Here is a 25,706-nt window from a genome sequence, read left to right as displayed (position 1 = left end):
GGGTACTCAACCTACGCCCGTGAACTTTGACCTCCACCTCGCCTTACTTGGCCTTTGTCAAGTTGGTGCCGGTGACGAAAAAATAAAACACACTAAGTGTCCCCATATCGGGAGTAATGGCATTGTTCAGTTTGTCGTCGCTGGAGCGACCTGGTTCCCTACCAGCGACCGTTGTAAATCTGGCGGGAGGCATTATGTATGGTGAGAGTCGCCTTGTGGTAGCACGGAGAAACTGGTTTACCTCTGAGGATTCCCAGCCTTGGTATAATTGGGATCTTTCTTGCCGTGGTCGTTTCCTTGTATCACATCACCTTGATGTGTCGTAGTTACCTTGGTATAATGGCTCAGAAACTCGCCTCGTACGAATGTCCTGATGTCGGTATTATATATTTTTTTATTTCCAGGAAATTCCTTGTAACAACCTGCCAGCATTCTTTGTCTCGTAATATCCAGTAAGGTGAAGGCCAGCAGCGCTGGCGTTACACCAGGCGGGTGTGATGTGTCTTCCGGATGATAGGACCTGAGGGCCTCTGGCTGCTGGCATATGTTGTGTTGTGAAGGCGGAGGTGGCGTGGGCGGGGCGGGCGTCTGGACTGGCACTGCCGCTGGTTGGCCCGGGATCCTCGCAATGAAAGAGAAAGCTGCCGTCCAACTATGGGCGGCGCTGAGACCACGATGGTCGGGGGGGTCGAACCCGAGACTCTCGCTGGTCCGTCAGTTTCTCCCCGACCACCGCCTCGCGTGGAGGTTCCCTTGCGGTGTTGTCACTACTACCTGGCCCAGTGTCCGACCTCCTGTGTGCTGTGTTGTGGTGCCACTTTGGCACAAGTGTAGCCCGCGTGGCTCAGTGACGTGTATACTGTCCTCAGTGTTACCCAGCAGTGCCTTAACTCCTTTGTGGCGCCACGTGCCCATGGTGCAGGCTGCTCGTGCCGCACCAGCACTGGCACCTGTTGCTTCCACCTTAACTTGAGATCCATCAGCCTGCCCGCCTGGCCTGGCCTGGCCGTTCGCCACCGCCTGTATGGTGGACATCAGAGTAGAACCCTCTCACTCTACACCCATGCTCACACAAGGTAATGTGCGAGGCATGACGGGAGTTCTGACCCCTGGCTCCTACATTTTCTGTGTCTGGGCCTTGGGCGGCACTTTCCTGAAGGAGGCTCCTGACGGAGTATCAAATAATTTCTGCTGTACATATTCTTCCACACGTCTAGCTCAGCGCTTATCCTTTGGTACAGGAGAATCCAAAAAGGCCTGTTTCTTGCTGGAAATTTTATGGAAATTCAACAGAAATTTGTCCCGAATTTTGTCGTCATTAAGGCTGTTCAGTGTACGTCCAAGTTGAGTGCTTTCCTTACCCACACATGCCACCTGCTTAGCTACGACGAATATGATAACCATGAATCATCGATACTGGGTGATAATTTGGCGAGTATTTGCTCGTCTTTTAAACCCACTTAAGGTTCTTGGTCGAAGACGTGCATTAGAAAAACTCGTACCACAAACATTATGCAACGAGGGTAAATTCCCTAGACGGAAGAGTCCTTTACGCTCCCATACGACCTTAGAACAGTATCTTTGCATCGTCTACGCACGTAGCTCATGGCTGGACGGATGCGCTCCGGGAAGGCCTGTGAAGTGAATATTTGTTGCACCGCATCAGGATTAAGTTTAAAATAGTTGTTAGGCATAGTAGCTAAAAAAAGAAGTCAAGGCCAGCTTGTTTGTCGCTCCTGCTGGCATAGGAGCAGGTTCGTCATAGACCATTGTCCAGGAGTAGACTCGAGGGCCAGGGGATGTAACAATCTTATCCCTGGTCGATGCTGTTCAGATTATCAGTTCCTCCTGACGTGGTGAGCGAATCTTGGAGGATGGACGTGTAGGAGTGAGGCTAGAGCTAGATTCACCTGTGTGAAGACATGCCTTTACGAGGTAGTGGCTAAGGTGATCATACAGCCAGCCAGCACGGACGACGGGCACCGCTCAGCTCCCAACCACAGCCTCGCACACTGACTGCCCGACCACCTCTGGGGCTCCTCGGACCGACCTCCCACCTAAAGACAGACGCTCGCTTCTTTTTTTTTCTTCTTCTTCATCTTAAGTAGGGTCCGGTTTTGCAAAACAATGAGCAACCGGATTTTTCTTTTTGGTACGGTTGGCTACCCGGTTATTTTTGGAGGATGTTGATGTTCGGTCTCCAAGAGCAGCAGTTCAGTTCGAACTTTCCTGATCGTATATGTATAGTTGAGCGTAGGAACGTGTATTAGTGGTGTGTAGTGACTGATGGTGGTGTGCAGTCAGTTCCTGGGCATAGCAAGTAACTTATTTGCGTCTCGTTTGACTATCATTAATCTTGTATGTCGATGGCAAGAACAAGACTGTGTGTGTGTGTGTGTGTGTGTGTGTGTGTAGATCTCTCGCCCAGGGCAGATCTCGCTGTGGCTTGACTTAACTCTCTTGTAGTTGCTGCGGCCTCAAAACCGAGAGCCTTGTGATCATTGAAGCCTGAGTTCGACCCCTCACCAGCTGCCAGAGTAAGAAATAATTGATGTACAGTATTATGCCTCTTGGCCAGGACAAACATTTCCAGGAATTGTAAATTTAATCCTTTTTTTTTCGCTTTAATGACATATATGTAAATGATGACTAAATATGGAAATTGTATACTATTTTCAGTCTATTTACACTCAGTAGGCCTAGTGGCTTGAGGAAAGGTGATTGTGTACAATCCTTTTGTTGTGAAACCGCCTCTGTGGAGCAGCTTCAAGTGAATGCTATTCTCGTGCCATATCTTCATTGTGATGAGTCGTTATTGTTTCTTTTCATAGACATACAACTGTATTGTATTGCTTACAGTTATGTTTGTGTGTGGGGTTGGTGGAGGGACTGGAGCCCACCACCCTGGTGTCTGGGATCAGATGGTCATCTTCGCGTCGTGAGTTTTGTCGTGGCAGAGTCTCCTTTTGCCCCACAGGGTGTTACGTGAGTCTACAGGACCACATCCTGGTTTGATAGGCTATGTACTAGATCGGGACTGAGTCAGCTGTGCTGTACAAGGCCAGGTTTCATCTCGTGAAGGTCTGTACTGTTAGATGTGTGAACTGATCATTTCCCAGTTTGCCTATGTGTATGTATGTTCGAGTAAGTAGGGAAGTGCAAGGCTGCTATGTTCCAGTTAACACAGCGGGATGCTAGTATGATAGCTCGACGCCAGACTAGCTAGTATGGCTAGATACTGGACCAAATCCAGGTTACCGAGCGCCTGTGCGAGGCCAGTCTTCGTAAACAAGGGTGTGTCACACTAGACCAAGTATGAGTCGTTCTTAGTAGACCAAGTATGAATCGTTCGTGGTAGACCAAGTACGACTTGTTCATAGCAAACCAAGTACAAGTCCTTCTTAGTAGACCAAGTATGAGTCGTTACGTCTCAAAATTCTTTAGAAAATTTTGGCCCACATAGTGAGCAATGGGACAAGATCAAGTCAGTGCTAGTGAATGTCGATACATGATCGCCTCCTTCGTCATGAACTTGTATCCAGGACTACAGGCATGCTAATGGTAGGTATTCCTGACACCAGACTGTGAGGTGCGAGCTGTGAAGAGGATGAATGCTGGGTTATTGTGTGTGTCCAAGACTGTCTCTATTTACAGACGTGTGCATTATCAGACCGACATTAGTGAGTGTGTGCACATGATTGTCTTGAGGAGAGCGGGCGTGTACATGACAACAAAGCCTAAATAGGAGGCACGTATTGAAGACCAGACCCCGAGATGCCAAGTGTATGGAAGTGAGGAGGTTATATCAGAGGTGGAGTTGCCATGAGGATGTAGTACCAGGAGGCGTGTTGGTATGAGGAGATGGTGTGAGGAGACGTGTCGGCGTGATAAGATTGTATTAGGTCTAGCTTCAACATTTGAGAGGTGTGTGTGTGTGTGTGTGTGTGTGTGTGTGTGTGTGTGTGTGTGTGTGTGAGCAGGAGGGAGCAGGTTGGAAGGCTAGTGGTGGTGGTGGTGGTGAGGGCGACACCTCCACCGTCAGCGGGTCCAGGTTTTTACGAGCCGTGAGGGAGGCGTGTGAAGATGGGCCTTGACTCTGGGTGAAGGGAACCTGGCGGCGGCCGGGAAGCCTTCATGCACACGCTCCTTGAAAAACCAGCGGGTGAAAGTGAAGATGTGAAATTTATAAACGATAATGATCTTGTGGATAGATGGCCAGAGTGAGTTGGGCTGGAAGCAGCGCTGCAGCGGACCGTTGTTTTGCCGAGAGAAAGTGTTGGCTTGAGCCCCAGTGGTGATCCATGACGGGGCGAAGACTCTGATGACAAGTGTTCCATGAGACGGAAGCAGGAACACTGTTACGTGTGTTACTTCCTAGTTTTTGTTAGGGGGGAGGGAGGGAGGGACGGTGTCCCGGTCCTGGCCACTGCCACTTCCTCACCGATACAGAGCATCGGTGAGGACAGAGGCCGGGGTGACCCTGGCTCTCCCGTTACAACAAGGCTGCACACACACACACACACACACACACACACACACACACACACACACACACACACACACACACATAGGGGCGCGTATATGCATGCAAATATATACACTTAAGCTGATTGTGTGTGTGTGTGTGGTGTGTGTACACACAAGATTAGAGACATGGTACACCTATACAAGGTCAAGAGACGGGTCAGCACTTGTGTAAAACTCTCTTCCCCTCCGTAACACAAATGACAATCGGATCTGGTAATGAGAACGACAGTTGGCGTGGTACTCTGGTGATGGTATATTGTTCTGGCGGCGCGTGTGGCTCTGGTGCCAGGCACCGCCCTCCTCAACCTGGACTCAACCGGATGACTTGACACCGAGTCCCCCCGCCCGCGCACAGACCTAGCGTCACCGTAGGTCGTATTGTTCCTCAGTGGTTGGGCGGGGGAGACCTCCCCTCGCAATGACCATCACGTTAACGTACTAGTCACATAAGAGACAACCAGGGCCCCCAGGTCAGCCTCACCTCCTGGTAACTCTTGCGTGCGTGGTCGTCCAGAGTGGGTCGTGCGTCACTGAGGCCTTGAGACGTGTGGTGACGGTGTTACGGCGTTCGTGAGAGGGCGAAGGTGGGGCTCCGCGTCTCACGAACGCCTTCCAGCACTCGTGCGAGTTAGAAGGGTGACCCCATAAGTTAGGAAAGTTCCCTTGGTGTCATGTGAGTGTTTGAGGTGATTCCATGGTCGATTCCATGGGGTCATGAATGCCCTCCGGCCTTCTGGTGTCATATGAAGGAGGGAGAGGGGGGTTGCCTCCCACTGTCATGTGAGGTTTTTGTGGCGCCTTCATGAGTTACGAAAGCCTTCTGGTGTCGTGTGAGCGTGGGCTGTGGCCCCCAGTGTCATGAATACTTTCTGGTGTCATATGAGTGTGTGGGATGGCCTCGTGTGTGTTACAAATACTTTATAATGTTATATAAGTGTAAAGTGTGTCAAGAAGGCCCTCGAGTGTCGAAGTGAATGTCAGGGATTGCTTCTTGTGTCACGAATACCTCTTAATGCCATGAGGGTCATGCGTGACCCCATACAGCATGCATGAAACCTTCCCTTACCATCAGTTGAACCAGTGTTGTCCTGTACCTACCACAGGGGAGGGAGAGTTCCACACCTGCCACTCCCCACACTTCCTGGGTACATTAATGTTCAAGTCAGTTTTAAAACTTTGTTTTGTCTGAAAAATTCCAAAGTGTCAAGTGTGTTATAACTTTTGCTCTAATCAAAACAAAAAATACTTTACTAATTATATATTTTTTGTCAGTTTAATGAATTTTTGATGATTGTAAAGTTGGAAGAAAATGTTTTAGTTTTGGAGACATTACTGCCATGATGGTGCGGATCTTCTTTCCGAAGCATCGAGCATGAAAACTGTCTATTTATCTTTAGTTAAACTGATTAGACAGTTAGACAAGGGAGGTGTTGAAGCAGTTTGGACGTTAAGTCACCAGAGGCGGGTTAGGTAAGACAGGTGAGATGAGGTGAGGTAAGGGAGGTGAGGTGAGGAAGGTTAGGTAGAGCAGGTGGGGTGAGGTGAAGTGAGGGAGGTTAGTTAAGACAGGTGAGGTAAGGTGAGGGAGGTAGCTGCTCAGATGGAGATGTGAGCCTGGTGCAGTCTTCGGGGGGGGGGGGGGTCTTCACCACCACAGCCCGGGCTAGGCCCAGCCTCACTCTCCCCCACTCCCCCTCGCCCCACATACTCACGCGTCACCACCACCACCAGATCAGCAACAGTATCACCATGTACACAGCAACAGTAACACCCATGTACACAGCAACAGTAACACCCATGTACACAGCAACAGTAACACCCATGTACACAGCAACAGTAACACCATGTACACAGCAACAGTAACACCATGTACACAGCAACAGTATCACCATGAACCATTTACATAGTCACTAGCTGCACCATCAGCCAACATCACCATTGGCACCATCACCAGCCACAACATCCACGTCACCATCACCAACACCCATCCAACATCAGTGACACCAGTATTATCAACGGTGCCATCTGTGGTACCACTGACAACAGTATCATCAAACAGTACCAGTGACAAAACGGTACCATTGACAACAGCATCGGCAACAGTAGCAATGACAACAGTACGATCTACAGCTCGTGACAACATTACCAACAATAGTACCAGTGACACCAGTACTATTAACATTACCAGTGACAACAATACTCTCAGTAGTCCCAGTGACAACAGTACCATCAACATATTCAGTGACAACATTACCATCAGTATTACCAGTGACAAGAGTACCATTAAGACCATGAGTGACAACATTATCATCAGTATTACCAGTGACAACAGCACCATTAAGACCATCAGTGACAACATTACCATCAGTATTACCGGTGACAAGAGTACCATTAAGACCATGAGTGACAACATTATCATCAGTATTACCAGTGACAACAGCACCATTAAGACCATCAGTGACAACATTACCATCAGTGTTACCAGTGACATCAGTACCGTTAAGACAATCATTGACAACATTACCATCAGTATTACCAGTGACAACATTACCATCAGTAATACCAGTGACAACAGTACCATTAAGACCATCAGTGACAACATTGCCATCAGTATTACCAGTGACAACAGTACCATTAAGACCATCTGTGACAACATTACCATAAATATTGCCAGTGATAAGAGTACCATTAAGACCATCAGTGACAACAGTACCCTCAGGACCATCATTGACAACATTACCAACAGTAATACCAGTGACAACAGTACCATTAAGACCATCAGTGACAACATTACCATCAGTATTACCAGTGACAACAGCACCATTAAGACCATCAGTGACAACATTACCATCAGTATTACCAGTGACAACAGTACCATTAAGACCATCAGTGACATTACCATAAATATTACCAGTGACAACAGTACTATTAAGACCAGTGACAACATTACCATCAGTATTACCAGTGACAACAGTACCATTAAGACCATCAGTGACATTACTATCGGTGTTACCAGTGACACCAGTATCATCAACAGCACCTTTGACAACAGCAGCACTAGCATTACAGTGACAACAGTACCATCAACACCACCAGCACCATCACCACTATCAGTGACACCCACACCATCAACAGTATTAGTGGCACCCACATTGCCAACAACACTATCACTGACGACAGTATCCGTGACAACATTAGTCATCATTAGTGACAACAGTACCATCATCAGTACCATTAACAGTACCAGTGACAACAATACCAGTGACAGCAGTACCATCAACAGAACCACTGACACCACCACCAGTACAACATTACCATTGACAACAGCACCAGTGACAACAGTTATCAGCAGTGCCAGTGCCACCAGTCAACTAAAGGTGTCGTAACACAACAACTGGCTCCATCTACCAACATAGCCAACCTCAGCACTTATTGCTAACAAAGCCACTGCTAACATAGCCTCACTTAATGTAGCCAATGGCAGATGGAACAGCACTAGATTACTGGCAGGAAATGAATATATATATATATATATATATATATATATATATATATATATATATATATATATATATATATATATATATATATACAATCAAGAAATACAAGATTTATACACGAAAAATCAAAAATTGTGGGGTTAAATTATTATAGCTAATGCTGATACTACAATAATGTAGGAATATGAAATATAAGAATAAGATTTAACAGAACGAGTAATGTAGGACGCCAGGCAGTGCACAACAAACGCAGAGGGAGAGGGCGGGCGAGAGTGCTGGCGGCTGCGGCACGTAAAGGAGAAAGTGGGAAGTTACGTGGCCACGCGGAAGCCTGCCGCCCGTTTTCTGTAATTATCATACTCCAACTTGCGGTTACCCCCACACGCCACTGCCGTTTCTCACTCTTCCTTTTCTTCTTACGTTTTGTTACTGTGTGAAATCTCAAGTCTTTTTTGAAAAATAATTACAGTGATAGTGTATTACCATGGCGGTACAGAAATTGGTACATTTTTCGATGGCCATAAATAGGGCGGTAAATGGGTTACAGCGTAGGCGGGTCTGGGCGGTCGGCGCGGGAGTTGGTTACTGGGACAGGAAATGGTTGAGTGCTTGTTCACTCGGCTAACGGAGATGCTCGGCGCCCGCCGCTGCCTCCTCCTCCTCCTGCCACCACCTACTTACTCACTCACCTACTGCGGGTGAGCAGTCAAACTCACCCTCCCACTACACCAGCTCTCTCTCTCTCTCTCTCTCTCTCTCTCTCTCTCTCTCTCTCTCTCTCTCTCTCTCTCTCTCTCTCTCTCTCTCTCTCTCTCTCCTCGCCACTTCGTCAACACCACCGTTTCAGTAACACCATCACTATCACCGTCTTTGTTGGACGACCATCACCACCACAGCCGCTGCTGTCACCACCACTTTACTCTCACCTTCTCCACCACAGAAACCATCGCCACCACCACTTTAACCACCCCTCCCCTCTCCCTCCCCCATAGCACCACTACCGGCTCCCTCACCAGTGCTGACAACATCACTTGTCATCTCCACCACCAAGACTGACAGACAGCCCCCATCACGACCATATCACCACCAGTTGTATTCCCATCGTCAGCAACACCGTAAACACCACCATCATTAGCGTCACCGCCATCACCATCACTACCAGTTCTGATGTCAGTCACCATCATCATCACCATCTCTCCTCCATCAACGCCACCTGCCATCACCAGTGTCACCATCATCACCAACACATGTCTCATTATCATCACCATCACCCACAACTTTATCACCATCACTACACCCACCACCATTATCCCTCCCTCCCGCGGCCCTGACCGTGGCTGTGGTAGCAGTAGTGTGGTAGACACATCTCGTCACTGATCACCAGGGCAGCAGCCGACCGCATGCACCCAATCTGGCGGGCGGCCGGCCGGCCGGGTACCGATGCAGCATCAGCTGATGCTGTAAACACAGGCCAGCCAGCCAGCCAGCTGACTGACTGACTCCTACTGGTCCTCGTATTATTCTTTACGTCGTCGTCCTTAACAGCTTCCATTCCTTGTATATCATTTACTCCTCTTGTCCCTCCCCAAACTACAATGATCCCTCTTCTGTCTCCTTATATTTCTGTCTCTCTCTCCATTTTCTGTATCTCCTTCGTTTTCTCTTTTCTAATGTCTCGATGTTGCATTGTATGTAGCCTCTCTGTTGCTCTGTTGCTCACGTTGATATCGAACGTCAGGTAGAACTGCATTTTTTTATGCAAAAAAAAAAAGAGGAGGAGAGAGATGTGTTCGTGATAAACGAATGATGTCAAGACGTAATGTTGCATGAGATCATATTGCCATGTTATGTTGCATGACAAGTCTTACTCACCACAAACCCCACAATAATGTGACGTTAGGGTACATATATATATATATATATATATATATATATATATATATATATATATATATATATATATATATATATATATATATATATATATATAATTTTTTGTCTTATGCAACCTGTAGTTGGGTTACGGACGATCTGTGACGCCATGAGTGGGTCATGAGATTCATGTGACGCCGACGTTGGTTACTTTCAAAAGACTGTACGACGATATGGCTGGTTCGTGGTACGACGATATGGCTGGTTCGTGGTGGATCATGGCACCGGTGACCGGTTCAGTTGGAGTCATGCGATGATAAGTTCATGGGGATCGTGTGACGTCATTTATCGTTTCAAAGAACCTCTAGTGTTGGTTTAGTGGCAGTGTAGGGGAAGGTGGGAGGCAGGCACTCGTGTACGTTCCATGACCCTGATATTTCCTTTACCTAACAAGGGGGAAAAAATGAGGAAACACTAACAATATTTGGTAAAATACTAAAGACAACCGTACTAGTGATAAATATAGTTAGTTGGTTGTTTCCATCAGCCCACGTTAACTGTAAGGTTGGCTTATATACATTATAGCTTAGGGTCAACACCATATATGTGTGGAGAGCACGATAGGTCATGTACATTTGCCCACACAGACCGTGAGGGCTGACCTTACATTGGAGGTTAGGTCAGCACGATGTGTGTGTGTGTGTGTGTGTGTGTGTGTGTGTGTGTGTGTGTGTGTGGGCATACAAGGCATTTTACAACAGTTGGTTCAGAGACCCATAGTATCAAAACACAGACATCAGGGATGAGCAGGTCTGGTATGTTACAGACCAACAGTTTTCTGTATGATATCATGCTCAGTAGTGAACACTAACACACGTGATCACGCCCACCCATTTCCTCTGTATTTGACGAAAGACAAGGCTTGAGAGTTTGTGTTCATGAAAAACAGAAAAATGAAAATGATTTTGTGTGTTCACTGATGCACATGCGACTACATGTTTGTTCTTTCACTCGTCGAAGGTCTCTGTCGTGAACAAAAGACGCCATGGAGACAGGCTTTAAATGGCCCACAGAGAGTGGCTCAGTAGCCCAGCAGCAGGCGTATGTGTATGGGGAGGCGGCCCACACCTGATGGAGTGCTGATTGTATCTTCACACGGTGTCCCCTGCCTCATTACCTTGTTGTGCCATCACCACGCTAACGGACGCACCGCCGCTGGGCCTCTCTCCCACTTGGGGGAGGGGAGGGGAGAAGGGGCTCACGGGCCCAGGGTCGTCCGCCCCGGGTTTATCATTCCCAGTAAAGCTCCAATACATAAGGAATACATATGTATGCGAGCAGACCATTGGATCCTGTATTGTGTTCTAGCCGAACATGGAGTGATGACTTGTTGCCTGTGTGTCGGTCTGTTTTCCTGTTCGTGACTGTTTTAAGGAGGAGGAGAGAACAGTGAGTTGAGAGAGAGAGAGAGAGAGAGAGAGAGAGAGAGAGAGAGAGAGAGAGAGAGAGAGAGAGAGAGAGAGACGTATGGCTGGCCTGCCCTCTGGCCGAGGCAGGAGCAGCCTGGTCTTGGTCCGGTTGTGTCCCGTCTATTTGTCTGCCATCCTCCGGTAATTACCCCACCGTTACCCGCCCTCATTACCCGGGACACGGAGGAACAGCATGTCGCCTGTTGGGGAAAGGACAGGGGCTTCACTGGGTGAGAGAGGGAGAGGGACAAGGGCTTCACTGGATGAGAGAGGGGCAAGGGTTTCACTGGATGGGAGGGGGGGCAAGGGCTTTACTGGATGAGAGGGGCAAGGGCTTCACTGGATGGGAGAGGGGCAAGGGCTTCACTGGATGAGAGAGGGGCAAGGGCTTCACCTAGTGGGAGAGAGAAGAACTTCAGTGAGTGAGAGAGGGACGAGGTCTTCATCAGGGGGAAGAGTGGCTGCTAACGTGCTCCTCAGAAGGCAGGCCGTCGCAAGGGGCGGGGGTAACCTTGCATCAGGTGTCGCCAAACGGGGGTCTGGTTGTGTGATCCCTGGACCAGGCCAGAGACCATTCCAGTTTCAGAGTACATGTGGGAGTGTCCCAGACTGTGCTCACTCGTACACAACCTCGAGAACTTGAACTCAAAAAAGGGGGTTGAGGGGGGAACAGACAATATACATAAACAGATACAATCGGACAGTGATACAGAAATGTTTAGAAAAGCAGGAAGATGATGATACATAGGTACAACCAGACTGGAAGGTTTGGAAATGTGTGTGGATGTTGCGATGATTTGGTGGGTGGGATGGTAGGTGTACTGGGAACGGAACCAAACCCCCACCATCAAGCACTCCCGCGTGGTGCGGCGGCGGCGGGAGGGAGGGAGGGCAGGTCTGCACCCCTCACTGCTGGCCTTCATGCACCTGTGATCAGTCTTTTATCCAGCATATGTTTTTCCACTACCCCTCAGCCATGTGTTTTTATCTGCCGGTGTGCCACATATGTTGGGCAGTACCAGCGAGCAGCACGCATACGTACTCTGTCATTTCTTCCACAAGTGGCCCCAGATATTTTTTGCAATAGGTGAGTTCGCTTACCCCCGCAACACATGTGCTCACCTCAGCAACCCATGTACTCCGTTTTCCTTGCACTATTGCATTCAGGCCACCCTACAACCTGACCTCTCCTGTGTTGACCACCTCCTCCTCTCAGAAGGGCATACCCTAAGCACCTTACCAGAGCCACTCAACCCTGCAAGACATATCCTTCTGTCTGCCCCTATACCCTTATCCTAACTGTAACACGTGACCTCAGCCCCCCCCCCCCCCTCTCTCTCTCTCTCTCTCTCTCTCTCTCTCTCTCTCTCTCTCTCTCTCTCTCTCTCTCACCTCACCTCACCTCACCTCACCTCACCTCACCTCTCTCTCTCTCTCTCTCTCTCTCTCTCTCTCTCTCTCTCTCTCTCTCTCTCTCTCTCTCTCTCTCTCACCTCACCTCTCTCTCTCTCTCTCTCTCTCTCTCTCTCTCTCTCTCTCTCTCTCTCTCTCTCTCTCTCTCTCTCTCTCTCTCTCTCTCTCATATATACCCAGTGGCCCTGGCGCATGTGGCCGTCCGACCCTCCAGCACGTGCCACTCACATCCCATGACACATTAAGCTCCATAAGACGTTTAGTCACGCTGCCGACGACGCCAGAGAACCAGCGTACTCCACCACGAACGTGACCTCTGAATGTGTCGTAATCCTACACACACACACACACACACACACACACACACACACACACACACACACACACACCAGGAGCGTACCTACTGCATGAGCCACATGCAGGGCAGTCTGTGGCAACACCGCTGCCAGTAAGGGTAATGTGGGGTGTGATGACGGAGAGTTGGTCGAGGGGAGCGGAGGTGAGGTGTGGACGAGCGACCTTGGCCACGGTGTGAGACATACGATAGTCCCGTGACCACCACCACCACCACCTCCACCACCGTCTCCTCAGCTCTCGTCAACAGGTTGTCCTCCTGACATTTAAGTCTCATCAGTGCTGGAGGTGGAACGATATATAGGCCAGGTCTGGAAGGCATGACAAGGACCTGGGTCGCAATGGACGGTGTTGCAATAGTCATCAGGAGGGAGGTGAACGATGCTTAAACTCGTCCCATGTGGTTGACATGGAGGAAGAGCAGTATGGCTGGAGTTGCTGTCATTAGTAATGCTGGTAGGTGGGTAGGGTCCTGCTTGTGGACGTCGGGGGCAGAGGCCTGGTCGCGTCCCGTACATATAGCTTGATGTCCTTGCCGCTGACGCCGGCTGACGGTAAGCGATGAGCAGCACTGCCGGCTGACGCTGAGGGAAGTCCCACTACCGGCAGGGGCCGGGCTGGGGCGTTACGGAAGTGTGAGGGCGTCAGTATGCCAAGGCATGTGTGTGTGTGGGTAGTTTGGGAGGGTAAGTGGTCCAGGAGATTGGCTCATGGGGACGGAAACTATGCGAGGGTGGGAGGAAGCTTGCCACGGGTGTGCCAGGAATACGTTGGTGACCACGGTCAGTCAGGAGGTGATGACCCTGGTGTTTATGATGCTAATCTAAGACTGTCGTAATCTGTCCCCGTGCCTCACCCCAGAGAAGGAGCGTAGTGATCTGTCCCTGTGTCATTTCGTGTGTGGCGGGGTGGCGACGGGAATGAATAAAGGCAGCAAGTATGAATTGTGTACATGTGTATGTATGTATGTCTGTATATGTATATATATGTATACGTTGAAATGTATAGTTATCTATATGTGCGTGTGTAGACGTGTATGTATATACATGTGTATGTGGGTGGGTTGGGCCATTTTTTCGTCTGTTCCCTTGCGCTACCTCGCTAACGCGGAAGACAGCGACAAAGTATAATGAATAAAATAGAATAATTGATTGAGAGGGTGAAGGCATGTACAGAGCATCAGATTGGGGAAGAGCAGTGCGGTTTCAGAAGTGGTAGAGGATGTGTGGATCAGGTGTTTGCTTTGAAGAATGTATGTGAGAAATACTTAGAAAAGCAAATGGATTTGTATGTAGCATTTATGGATCTGGAGAAGGCATATGATAGAGTTGATAGAGATACTCTGTGGAAGGTATTAAGAATATATGGTGTGGGAGGCAAGTTGTTAGAAGCAGTGAAAAGTTTTTATCGAGGATGTAAGGCATGTGTACGTGTAGGAAGAGAGGAAAGTGATTGGTTCTCAGTGAATGTAGGTTTGCGGCAGGGGTGTGTGATGTCTCCATGGTTGTTTAATTTGTTTATGGATGGGGTTGTAAAGGAGGTAAATGCAAGAGTCCTGGAAAGAGGGGCAAGTATGAAGTCTGTTGGGGATGAGAGAGCTTGGGAAGTGAGTCAATTGTTGTTCGCTGATGATACAGCGCTGGTGGCTGATTCATGTGAGAAACTGCAGAAGCTGGTGACTGAGTTTGGTAAAGTGTGTGGAAGAAGAAAGTTGAGAGTAAATGTGAATAAGAGCAAGTTTATTAGGTACAGTAGGGGTGAGGGTCAAGTCAATTGGGAGGTGAGTTTGAATGGAGAAAAACTGGAGGAAGTGAAGTGTTTTAGATATCTGGGAGTGGATCTGTCAGCGGATGGAACCATGGAAGCGGAAGTGGATCATAGGGTGGGGGAGGGGGCGAAAATTTTGGGAGCCTTGAAAAATGTGTGGAAGTCGAGAACATTATCTCGGAAATCAAAAATGGGTATGTTTGAGGGAATAGTGGTTCCAACAATGCTGTATGGTTGCGAGGCGTGGGCTATGGATAGAGATGTGCGCAGGAGGATGGATGTGCTGGAAATGAGATGTTTGAGGACAATGTGTGGTGTGAGGTGGTTTGATCGAGTAAGTAACGTAAGGGTAAGAGAGATGTGTGGAAATAAAAAGAGCGTGGTCGAGAGAGCAGAAGAGGGTGTTTTGAAATGGTTTGGGCACATGGAGAGAATGAGTGAGGAGAGATTGACCAAGAGGATATATGTGTCGGAGGTGGAGGGAACGAGGAGAAGAGGGAGACCAAATTGGAGGTGGAAAGATGGAGTGAAAAAGATTTTGTGTGATCGGGGCCTGAACATGCAGGAGGGTGAAAGGAGGGCAAGAAATAGAGTGAATTGGAGTCATGTGGTATACAGGGGTTGACGTGCTGTCGGTGGATTGAAGCAGGGCATGTGAAGCGTCTGGGGTAAACCATGGAAAGCTGTGTAGGTATGTATATTTGCGTGTCTGGACGTGTGTATGTACATGTGTATGGGGGGGGGGGGGGTTGGGGCCATTTCTTTCGTCTGTTTCCTTGCGCTACCTCGCAAACGCGGGAGACAGCGAAAAAGTTTAAAAAAAAAAAAAAAAAAAAAAAAAAAATATATATATATATATATATATATATATATATATATATATATATATATATATATATATATATATGTGTATGTATGTGTGTGTGTGTGTGTGTGTTCTTATAAGTGAAGATTGTTTTGCCGGAAGACCTTTCAGTACGTACCATAAGCATACTATGGTATCTCTCGTCTACGCCTACGAGAAAACACTGCAGTTGATTTCAATTTCCATGTCTGATTACGTCATTGTGGTCTGTGAATCTTCGTCGCTTGTTTTCTTCTTTTTACCAGTTTCGTCTGCCTTCAGAGGCCACGTTATGATCCAGCAAACAGTTTTAATCAGGACCTGATTGTTTTGGAAACTGTTCTGATTTGTTTTGGAAACTGTTTGCAACAATTCTGTTTGTCGTGTTGTAAGGCCGAGGAAGAGGAGCCAAGCCTTCCCTCGTCTTGGCGTAGGCGAAGAACCTTGATGTGTTTGTCCAAAGTGAGGTAATTTGAAGTGATCATTCTTATTTCTTTACACTGGTCTTGTGTATGATAAGGCTGTTCCCCAGCTGCGCTTTGTACAGATTTGCTGCATTCTGGAGTAGTTGTGTTGTTGTTCTTTACTTCCTCTAAGGCGATGGAGTTGTTTAAACTCTTCATTGTTGAACATCAATCATTGCCAGTGGCCCACTGGAGGACCTGAGTGATGTTGATGTCTCTAGTTCTCGTACTGTCTCCTGCAGATGACGTTTTCATTCCTCGGTAATGTTTGCGAAGGATGACATCAAGTTGATGTCGCCGCTTCTGTCATAAATATGAGGATGAAAAACAGTTGCGGTGCGAGCAGGACTCCGTGTGCGACTCATTCTTACCATGGTTTCCTCTGGCCAGGATCTCGCAAGTTATAACTGTGTGGACCCATCTTCCCTCTCACTTGCTGCTCCCACATTTCACTTAGTTTCGGTGTCACACAATTCTGGGATCACACTTCTCGGTGTTTGGCAATACTTCACTGATCACGTCATAGATGTTTCTTAGCGCCTCCATATCCTGCGGTAATCATCAAGGAGGGGTGATTAGCATGATCTTGAAGCTCTGAAGCCGTTTTGCATTCAGGTGTGAACACTGAAGCCATTTTGTGAACACTGATATTTTCTGTAATGTGTGTCATTTGCCTATCACTCTCAGAATGGTTATGATATATGATATCATTGCAATTGGCCGCTAGGATTTAACATTGCTTCTTTCTTCGTGGTGTTGACTTACGTGGGTGATTGTGATAGTGGCATGTGTGTCAACCCCGGCCCATAGCTCATGCCACCTGTTCATCCTTCCCTTATGGTTGGTCGATAATTGGGTACCTGGTTATGGGTGTGTGTTTGTGTGTGCCCATGAAGTCTTCCCCAACCTCCTCTCTCCGTGCCCGTGACGCTTGCACCGTTGGCTGGCTGGGGGGAGGAGGGGGAGACGGGGATGTCCTCGGGCCAACAATGGAACCCTGGAGTAGTCGACCTTAGAGCACACCAGCATTGAAGGTTACGTTAGTGTTGACCCGGGCATCCTGGCCACGTAACACCACGACACCTGCCCTGGGCCCCCAGGTGACCACTCTACCCACACTTGTTAATGTCCTTCGTGGTTATTATCTTTCATCGCGTCCTTCTGTTTGTCCCTGAGGGGTATCCCACATGGGGGAAGACGGCGAATCATAATTACCTGTCCACTTGGGCTCTTAACAAAGACCCTCTGTGACCTCTGGAATGCATTTTGCGCTGCCGTCCGCGGGCTGAGCGTGGAGCGCCCAGTAAAGTAGCCGCTGATAGTGGCACAAATGTAAATCTGTCTAGTGGTAAATCTAGTGGCGGGCGGGGGGGATGCGGGAGGTGGGGGTGGTTCAGGCGGTGTTGAAGCTCGGGAGCCGGTCACTCCGGTCCCGGAGCCATCACGAGCAATTGTGTTTTGGGTTGAGATTATTGCTGAGGTTGTCGAAGTATAGAGAGAAACATACAATAAAGACATATGAGCTGTGACGAGAGGCTGGTGTGTCTAACGGATACTCTTTATATAAACATAAATAGCTATTAAAAATGTTGACAGCGATAAGGATGAGTCTGTTCTTGTAGAGGTCTGTGCCAGCTCGAATGATCGGTACTTGTAGAGGTCTGTGACAGCTCGAGTAGTTGGGATGGGTCTGTTCTTATTGAAGTCTATATACGTATGCATATACGAGGGTGCTTGTGTATATGTTTGTATGCTGTGTGTCTGTGCGTATGTCTGCCTGCACTCACGTCCATCAGTCTGTCTGTTTGAAGATGGAACGTATTTGTTTTGTGTATATAGGAGGGAGGTATTGTATGTAGGAGGGATGGGAGGGAGGTATTGTATGTAGGAGGGAGTTAGAATTTCCTCGTCTACGTTAGTTTCATTGTCAGGATGAACGAAGACATGATGCTCTCCTTTTTACTCATTGTCGCAACTGCTATCTCAAGAGTTACCCAATATGAGTCAGTATAGGCAGTATGCTTGACTGGAGTTAACGTGGCGCTCTCACGATTTGAATGGGCATATCTTGAGGACGCCCCTTGTTAATACTGGAGGAAAAATGAGGCTTCCGCCACCTTGAATCTGTGTGGCTTGAAGGCCAGGCAGGTGGGCGGCCCAGCGGCCACCACCAAGACACACCAACACACCTCAGAGTTTAACCCCATAAACATGAGGGGGGACGATCCTTGAGCAGGACGGTAGGACCCCTGAGCAGGACGGCACGTACGCTTGGCCTTTTGATCTGGCCCTTGCGTGTCAGGGCAAAGGCCTGGCCATCATACCCAAAGGTCGTGCTCATGGCCCGCACAGTCATGCTCAAGGGTTGTGCTGTCGTGCTCAAGAGCTGTACCGTCGTACTCAAGGTCCGCACCGTCGTGGTGAAGGGCTGTAACGTCGTACTCAAGGTTCGCACCGTCGTGGTGAAGGGCTGTACCGTCGTACTCAAGGTCCGCACCGTCGTGGTGAAGGGCTGTACCGTCGTACTCAAGGTTCGCACCGTCGTGGTGAAGGGCTGTACCGTCGTACTCAAGGTTCGCACCGTCGTTGTGAAAGGTTGTACCGTCATCCTGAAGGGGCGTACCGTCATGCTGAAGGGGCGTACCGTCATGCTTAAGGGTCGTACTATCGTGTTGAAGGGCATGGAAGATTTGCATGGACGAGATGGACCTTGTCTGATAACTCAACACTGCTTGTAACACTCTCATGATTGTCTCTCAAGCGCTGTAACTGAGGTTGTAGAGATGGAAGGTATTGGAGTTATGAGGGAGGTGTTGTGAATGGTGGATGAGGTTGTTTTGGAGGGAGGTAGTAGGTGTTATGTTGTGAATCATGGAGGATGAGGTGGTGGACGCGGGAGGTAGTGAGGTTGTGTTATTAACGGTGGATGAGGTGGCGGACGAGGGAGGTCGCTCGTTTGTGTTGTGAATGGTGGATGAGGTTGTGGAGGAGGGAGGTAGCGGGATGGTGAGGGGGAGGGGGAAGGGGTAGGGGTTGGGATGGTGTGGGGAGGTGTACGTGGCGGCGGGTTCGGGAAGTGAGGGCAGTGGGTGACCTTGGGAAGACTCCTACAGTGGGTCTTGCCGCGGCTGGAAACCCTGCACTGCTGTACCGTTATCAGTCAGCAGCCGCACCCCAGACTCCACCACGCTACACTTTCTTTCCTCCTCCTCCTCCTCCTCCTCCTCCTCCTCCTCCTCCTCCAGCCTGACCACTGACATGACACTCTTCTCCACACACACACACACACACACACACACACACACACACACACACACACACACACACACACACACACCTCTCAGACGGAGTGTGGTCAAGATGGGGACGCTCCATCTCCTGTCGTGAAATACTCACAACATTTTTTCACACCTCCTGTCCCGGATATTGTTCTCTGGGGAGGGGAGGGGGTAAAATGTTCAGAGTGCGTTGCTCATTACCTCTCGCACCTCAGGTGAACTAGACACACTGTGGTATAAGGCTCCCCTGCCTCCCTGTGTCCACCCCTCGAGCACACTTACGCACCTCTCATCATGTACCTCCCCTCGTCACTACAGGTATGTTCCTCCCTCGCCGCAACCCGTCCCCCACACCCCCTAGACACTCAGGATAATCCCGTGTCCCCACACACACACACACACACACACACACACACACACACACACACACACACACACACTCTCTCTCTCTCTCTCTCTCTCTCTCTCTCTCTCTCTCTCTCTCTCTCTCTCTCTCTCTCTCTCTCTCTCTCTCTCTCTCTCTCTCTCTCTAGGTTATTATTGTTTTCCTGGTACGAATGTCACGTATATGTTCCGTCCCCCCTACCACTCCTAGCATCACCCCTCCCTCTCTCTCTCTCTTTCTTTCTTTCTCCCTCTTCCTACCTTACTGTCCCACTCCCCCCTCCCACTCTCACTCTCTGTCTCCCCACTTTTTTCTTTCTCTCCCCACTTGTCAGTGGCAGGAGGAGTGACCGTGACTTTTAACTCAAGGTGAGGGAGCCAGGAAGTGATCCGCGTGTTCCCACAGCTCGAGGTGTTTATCCGTAATGTCTGGAGTTACATACCACAGTCGAAGGCGTGTTGTGAGGGCGTGTGTGTTGCCGCGGCCCAGGCCACTGTCTCTGTGGCAGAATGTGTCTTGAAGACGTCAGGTATATGAACCCTTCCACCCCTTGCCCAGTCCACCCTCCTCATCCCACGTTATCGTTTCGTTGTCTTATTCTTTTCTTGTTTTATGGATTGTGATGTATATATGGAGACACACACACACACACACACACACACACACACACACACACACACACACATCTATAAGGTAAACAGTGAGCAGTGAAGTGCAGGAACAGAGCAACCAGAGGACAATACATAAGATTAAGCTGGAAACTTGTTAGAAAAGATGTAAAGAATTGCTTTTAGAGTATAAAGGTTGTGGATGAATAGATAAAGGTGATTGAGGACATGATTAATGTAGACAGCATGCATAAATTTAAGTATATTAGGGGTTCCTCAAGAAATAGGGGCCTCCACCAATGTACAACTCCTTCCACACACACAGTGCAGACAGGTAATCACTAATGGATGATTGATTACATATCACCGTACGTCGAGTTTTGAGATTCGCCTTGACCTCCAAGGCTCAGTATGGGACCAGGCTGCAGTGTTGCTCCTCCACCTTCAAGCGCGACCTAACACTAGGCTGCACTAATGTTCCTTTGACCGCGGCTGGCGGACCCGTTTACCTACCCGTAGCCACCGTGATAACCTCCTCTCTCTAGAAGTCCATCCTCTGGGGTCTTCATCTCCTCACTTGATGGTCTCATACCAAGTCTGAATCTCGTTGCTAGAACGGTGAGGAGTCCCAGACCCGAAGGGTTGTCTACGAGTTTTTTCGTACTGTCCTTCACAGAGTGTCTCAGTGTGCGTGGATGTATCTCACTTTGTAACTTAACGAACTATACAGTGAAAGATGCCGTTTCTAGTGGATACTCAGGGAAGGACGATGCCATGCAGTTTTGTGACTGCATGATCTCTGTTGGTCTTGCTGGATGATATTTGACATTTTCCAACTCAGTCATATCCTTTCCAATATATATATATATATATATATATATATATATATATATATATATATATATATATATATATATATATATATATATATATGATAATGTGTTGAAATACAAGAGGCAAGAGCCTTAGTGTAGCTTAATGCTAACATTAAAGTCTTATTTCATGAGTCTTGTCGTACATCTGATGGAAGCCATTGTAAGATATACTTATGGTAAGGTAAGGTCCCCAGAACCAGCTGTCGGGGTGGAAGACCTCCGGGAACGATCTCAAGGTATACGTTACGTAAGGTAAAGTGACTCACAAGATAATAAATTTCCTCAGTAAGATCTGATCCCATTTGTTAGTGGAGTCATGAAAAGTACAGGATCGAATGTTTGATAAGGTTCTCTGATTGAAAAATGTCTTGTGCAGAAGGATTTGCAGTGGCCACGGAGAGAGGCAGACAGTTTGCTTGGTCATCACGATAATAGAGCAGACTTGTGTGTGTGATGACGACACTCGTGGGGGAGGCGAAGGTGAAACTGGAAGAGGAAAAATAAGTTGGGACGAGTCGAAATGTCATTTGTTGAAGGTGGTGGCTCAGTGACTAGGAGAAAATCAGATGCGGTAAGATGTGCGTTCCTCGTTAGCAAATAAGGACGTATTTTGGGTAATGATGATCTTGAGATCCCCACGAAAACAATGTAGCCTATACATTCCAAGTCTGTTACGTAAACGGTTACATATTTTTATGAGGAATTTTACACTCGAGCTATTTACACTTAGCATACAACTTTTTACACCAGTATGCTGTCCGCGTTTAGTCTCCTCATGTAGTTCATTCTATTCGTCCACCACTTCACTATAAATGTACTTCTTTACTTCCCTTTTTAACAGATTTGTTCTTTAATTTCATGTTATGGCCTCTAGTTGTTCTCTGCCTGCATTTTTTTTTCTCGGAGAACCGCGCGCAGACTTTCTATAGTAAAAAGCTGATTTATAATTTGAAGGTTGTATTCAAGTCACCCCTCACTCTTCTCTCTTCCAAGATGGGCAAATTTAAGATCGACAGCCTTTCCCTGTAAGTCAGCTCTCTTTGTTGCTCTGTTATGTATGTGCGTGTGTAAGTCCTACTCTTTCTCGTAACTGGAAGATGAAGTTTACGTATCTGAGAAAATTGTGACCAATATGTGTGTAGCTAGGAAGCTTCCTCCACTGGGGAGGGGAGAGGGGGCGTGAAGGATGTCGTGGGTTGTGGTAGGGCGTCATGCATTCCACTGCTACCCTCACCTTCCTCACTCTTCACACACAGACACACACACACACACACACACACACACACACACACACACACACACACACACACACACACAGTGGCTCACATACTTCTCTAAGATCACAAAGTAACGTACGCTATATGTATAACTACAGATTCCTTTACCCTAGTGTAAGTGACTCAATATATGGCGTCCATGTTACTTAGAAGACTTGATCACAATTTCCTTTACGAGTGATGTTGATTTGACTGGTGTTGACGTTAGGTTAGGTTCACACAGCAAGAAGAGAGTTCTTCCTTGCTCTTGATAGTTCGAATACTTGATTACCTGCTTCGTCTTTGTTTAAAGATAGAAACTTTCGCTTCGTTTTGAAAGCAGTCTGAGGAATAGCCTCCAAAGGCGACCGTTCCAATCCTTTCTTTCGCCGCCATTGCCCCATTGTCACACCTGCTCTCTTAGAACTTTTTTCAATTCTCTGCAACACCTTCTTAAACGCTTAGAATCCCACTGTCATCTTTCAGATCACCTCTATGGCTTGGGCAGTGTCAGGTGCACTAGTGATATGTCACTCACCTCTGGTCTTCTTCTCTCGAAGGGCTTGTAATGAATCCTTTCTCTTGATCCTCGACACCTCGAGAGCACTCGACATTGTGAGGCCTGAGACGTTGCTTTATAAACCCCTGTTCGTCTGGCTTATCTGTTGCCTCTATGTTCTATAATGTACAGCTTCCTTTTTAGTCTTTTGTTGCAGGAGTCGCGGATGGAATGACTTTCTCTCATCCTCTTGTTCTCTTTTACACTTTATGAACGTTCTATCTCAGTCACGTAGACAAGAGGATGGTCGTAACTGCATGAACTTTTTAGTTTTGTTTGCAACGCCTTAGTGGCTGCTGAAGGGGTGGGTGATGGAGGCAATTTGCATGGTGATACATGGTCGGATTTGCTAGAAATGATGTTATATAACATGTTATCAGTTACGTTCAGACTGTTATGACCAAAATGGACTTCACCTGTCAAGAAGGAAGGGGACAGGATGGTCACTCAACTCCTCCCACCGCCGCCTTGGTAACCGGTGGTCTGTTACCTACATTTCAACTGAATTCAGTTCTGCGCCGACGATTCCACTCTCCATACCCTAGATGCTTTCCTGAACTCCAGTGCTTGTTCTCTTTGTCGCAGAGAACATTAGCTGTTCTCCTAACTCGGCTCTGTTCAGCAGCTCAGAACGGGAAAGCTGTAGCCTAGTCGAACTGAACAGGACATAAACATATTTCCTACAGATTCGTATTTCTTTCGGAATCTCACTTGATTCCTACTTTTAAATCTGAGAGCAAGACATTACAGTCGTACAACACGAATATGTTCTCCTTAATATCTTCAACTCAATCCTGGTAACCTTACATAATAAGTATTACAAAATCTGTGTTACCCACAAGCTGAGAATGTTGTGTTGAGTTGAGTTGCTGACAAAGTTTCGATGGAGCATCTCTCCCATACGTACACAGTGGAGCACCTCTCCCATACGTACACAGTGGAGCATCTCTCCCATACGTACACAGTGGAGCACCTCTCCCATACGTACACAGTGGAGCATCTCTCCCATACGTACACAGTGGAGCATCTCTTCCATATGTACACAGTGGAGCATCTCTTCCATATGTACACAGGTCTCATTGATCCCTGCCTGGAGTACTGTTCGCATGTCTAAAATGACTCGTATTAAGCGCTTTGGCGGTCCAGTGTCTTGGTGTGTGTGTGTGTGTGTGTGTGTGTGTGTGTGTGTGTGTGTGTGTGTGTGTGTGTGTGTGTGTGTGTGTGTGTGTGTGTGTGTGTGTGTGTGTGTGTGTGTATGTGTGTGTGTGTGTGTGTGTGTGTGTGTGTGTGTGTGTGTGTGTGTGTGTGTGTGTGTATCGTATCACCTGTACGTCCCTAATGAGTCCAGTCATAGAACTTTTAGTCTGGTCAGGTTGTTCACATGTTATGCCAAATCGATCCGGACGACTTTAGACCATCGGATATAACCTGTGCCAGCGACTGCTCTGCTCCTGAATTGTATGTATTTCAGAGCACAAACGCTCGGATGATATTGTCACTTGCCTTGCATCCACGAAGGTTCGACCACTCAGTAGATATATTTTAGAAGGTTGTCTCTGATGACTCCTAGATTCTTTGTAGCATTTCCCTCGTGTTATGATCATTTTTTTTTTTTGTACTGGATTTGTTACTTGATTTCTTGTCCTTGATATCTTTAGCGGAGTAGTTTTTTTTTTATCGGAATTCAGTCGGAAGCATTGTTTGTTCTACTTCAGTTTAAGTGTCTTCACTAGAGGAGACTGTCTTACTAATTACCAGTGCCAGGTACAAGTAGGAAGACTAGTGGGGGCTGCAGGTCGTGTAGCCTAGGACACACGTCCTTTCATATTGGAGGCAGTAGATTTATTGTTATTTAAAACATGTTTGTTAGAAAATTATAAGGCAATACAAAAGTATTGCAGTCTTTCCCTGGTCGCATTTACTTGAATGATAGAAACGTAAGCATATGATAATGGTTGACCAGCTCTGACAAGATTGGCCAGTCTGAAGCGGTGTTGTCCCGGGTTGCGTAAAGCATAGCATCCCATATACCCAGGTCATCTTTTTCCTCAATCCCCTTTCCAAAGCCTCTCTGTTATGCCATGTTATTGCAACAAGCTTGTAAACATCTTGCAATCTCTATGCTCCCTCCTGTATGTAGAGGCGACGTCTCCATTTTTCAAACTCTCCGAGAGGATGCTGGCATGGAAACCCTTTCCCGAGCTGGTGTAAACATTTGGCAGTTTTCTACCTCATATCAAGCTACGCAGCTCCTGGGGGTCTAATCCCGGAGTGAATGTATAAGTATGCTTTCCGTATTTTTTTTTTTTTTTTCGTTCTTTTGCAAAGTTGTATGAAGTAAAATTGATTTGTGATCTGTCGGTTTGGCTGTAGGAGCACCGTACTGTGTACAGTTTCTGTTGGGATGGTAATAACGACAGTGTTCTTGCTTACAGAACATTGAGTCCTCACTTTACCGTTATCTATATAGAAAAAGAAGTAAACTAATTTGATGTAGCCCTAGTGAACACCTTAATTCGTCCTTGAAGTAGAAAT

General features: G+C 47.6%; 1 protein-coding gene across 25 annotated transcripts in view; it reads left to right on the top strand.

Moving 5' to 3' along the window:
• LOC139749028 (hormone receptor 4-like) overlaps window positions 1-25,706 on the top strand; it is a 500,349-nt gene that overhangs the window by 447,143 nt on the left and 27,500 nt on the right. For 4 of the 25 annotated variants that reach the window (XM_071662617.1, XM_071662495.1, XM_071662486.1 and 1 more), the window contains exon 1: window positions 708-1,076. The exons of the other annotated variants lie outside the window; for them this stretch is intronic. In XM_071662617.1, the coding sequence (XP_071518718.1) occupies window positions 1,025-1,076 (52 nt within the window). In that variant the 5' untranslated portion in view covers window positions 708-1,024. Of the gene's footprint in view, window positions 1-707; window positions 1,077-25,706 lie in introns of those variants that run through there. 25 annotated transcript variants of the gene reach the window in all.

The sequence above is a fragment of the Panulirus ornatus genome, chromosome 1, assembly GCF_036320965.1.
Source record: "Panulirus ornatus isolate Po-2019 chromosome 1, ASM3632096v1, whole genome shotgun sequence".
In the NCBI taxonomy this organism is placed as follows: Eukaryota; Metazoa; Arthropoda; class Malacostraca; order Decapoda; family Palinuridae; genus Panulirus; species Panulirus ornatus.
Note: the sequence above shows the minus strand (reverse complement) of the source record. Positions and strands in the feature narration are given on the sequence as shown.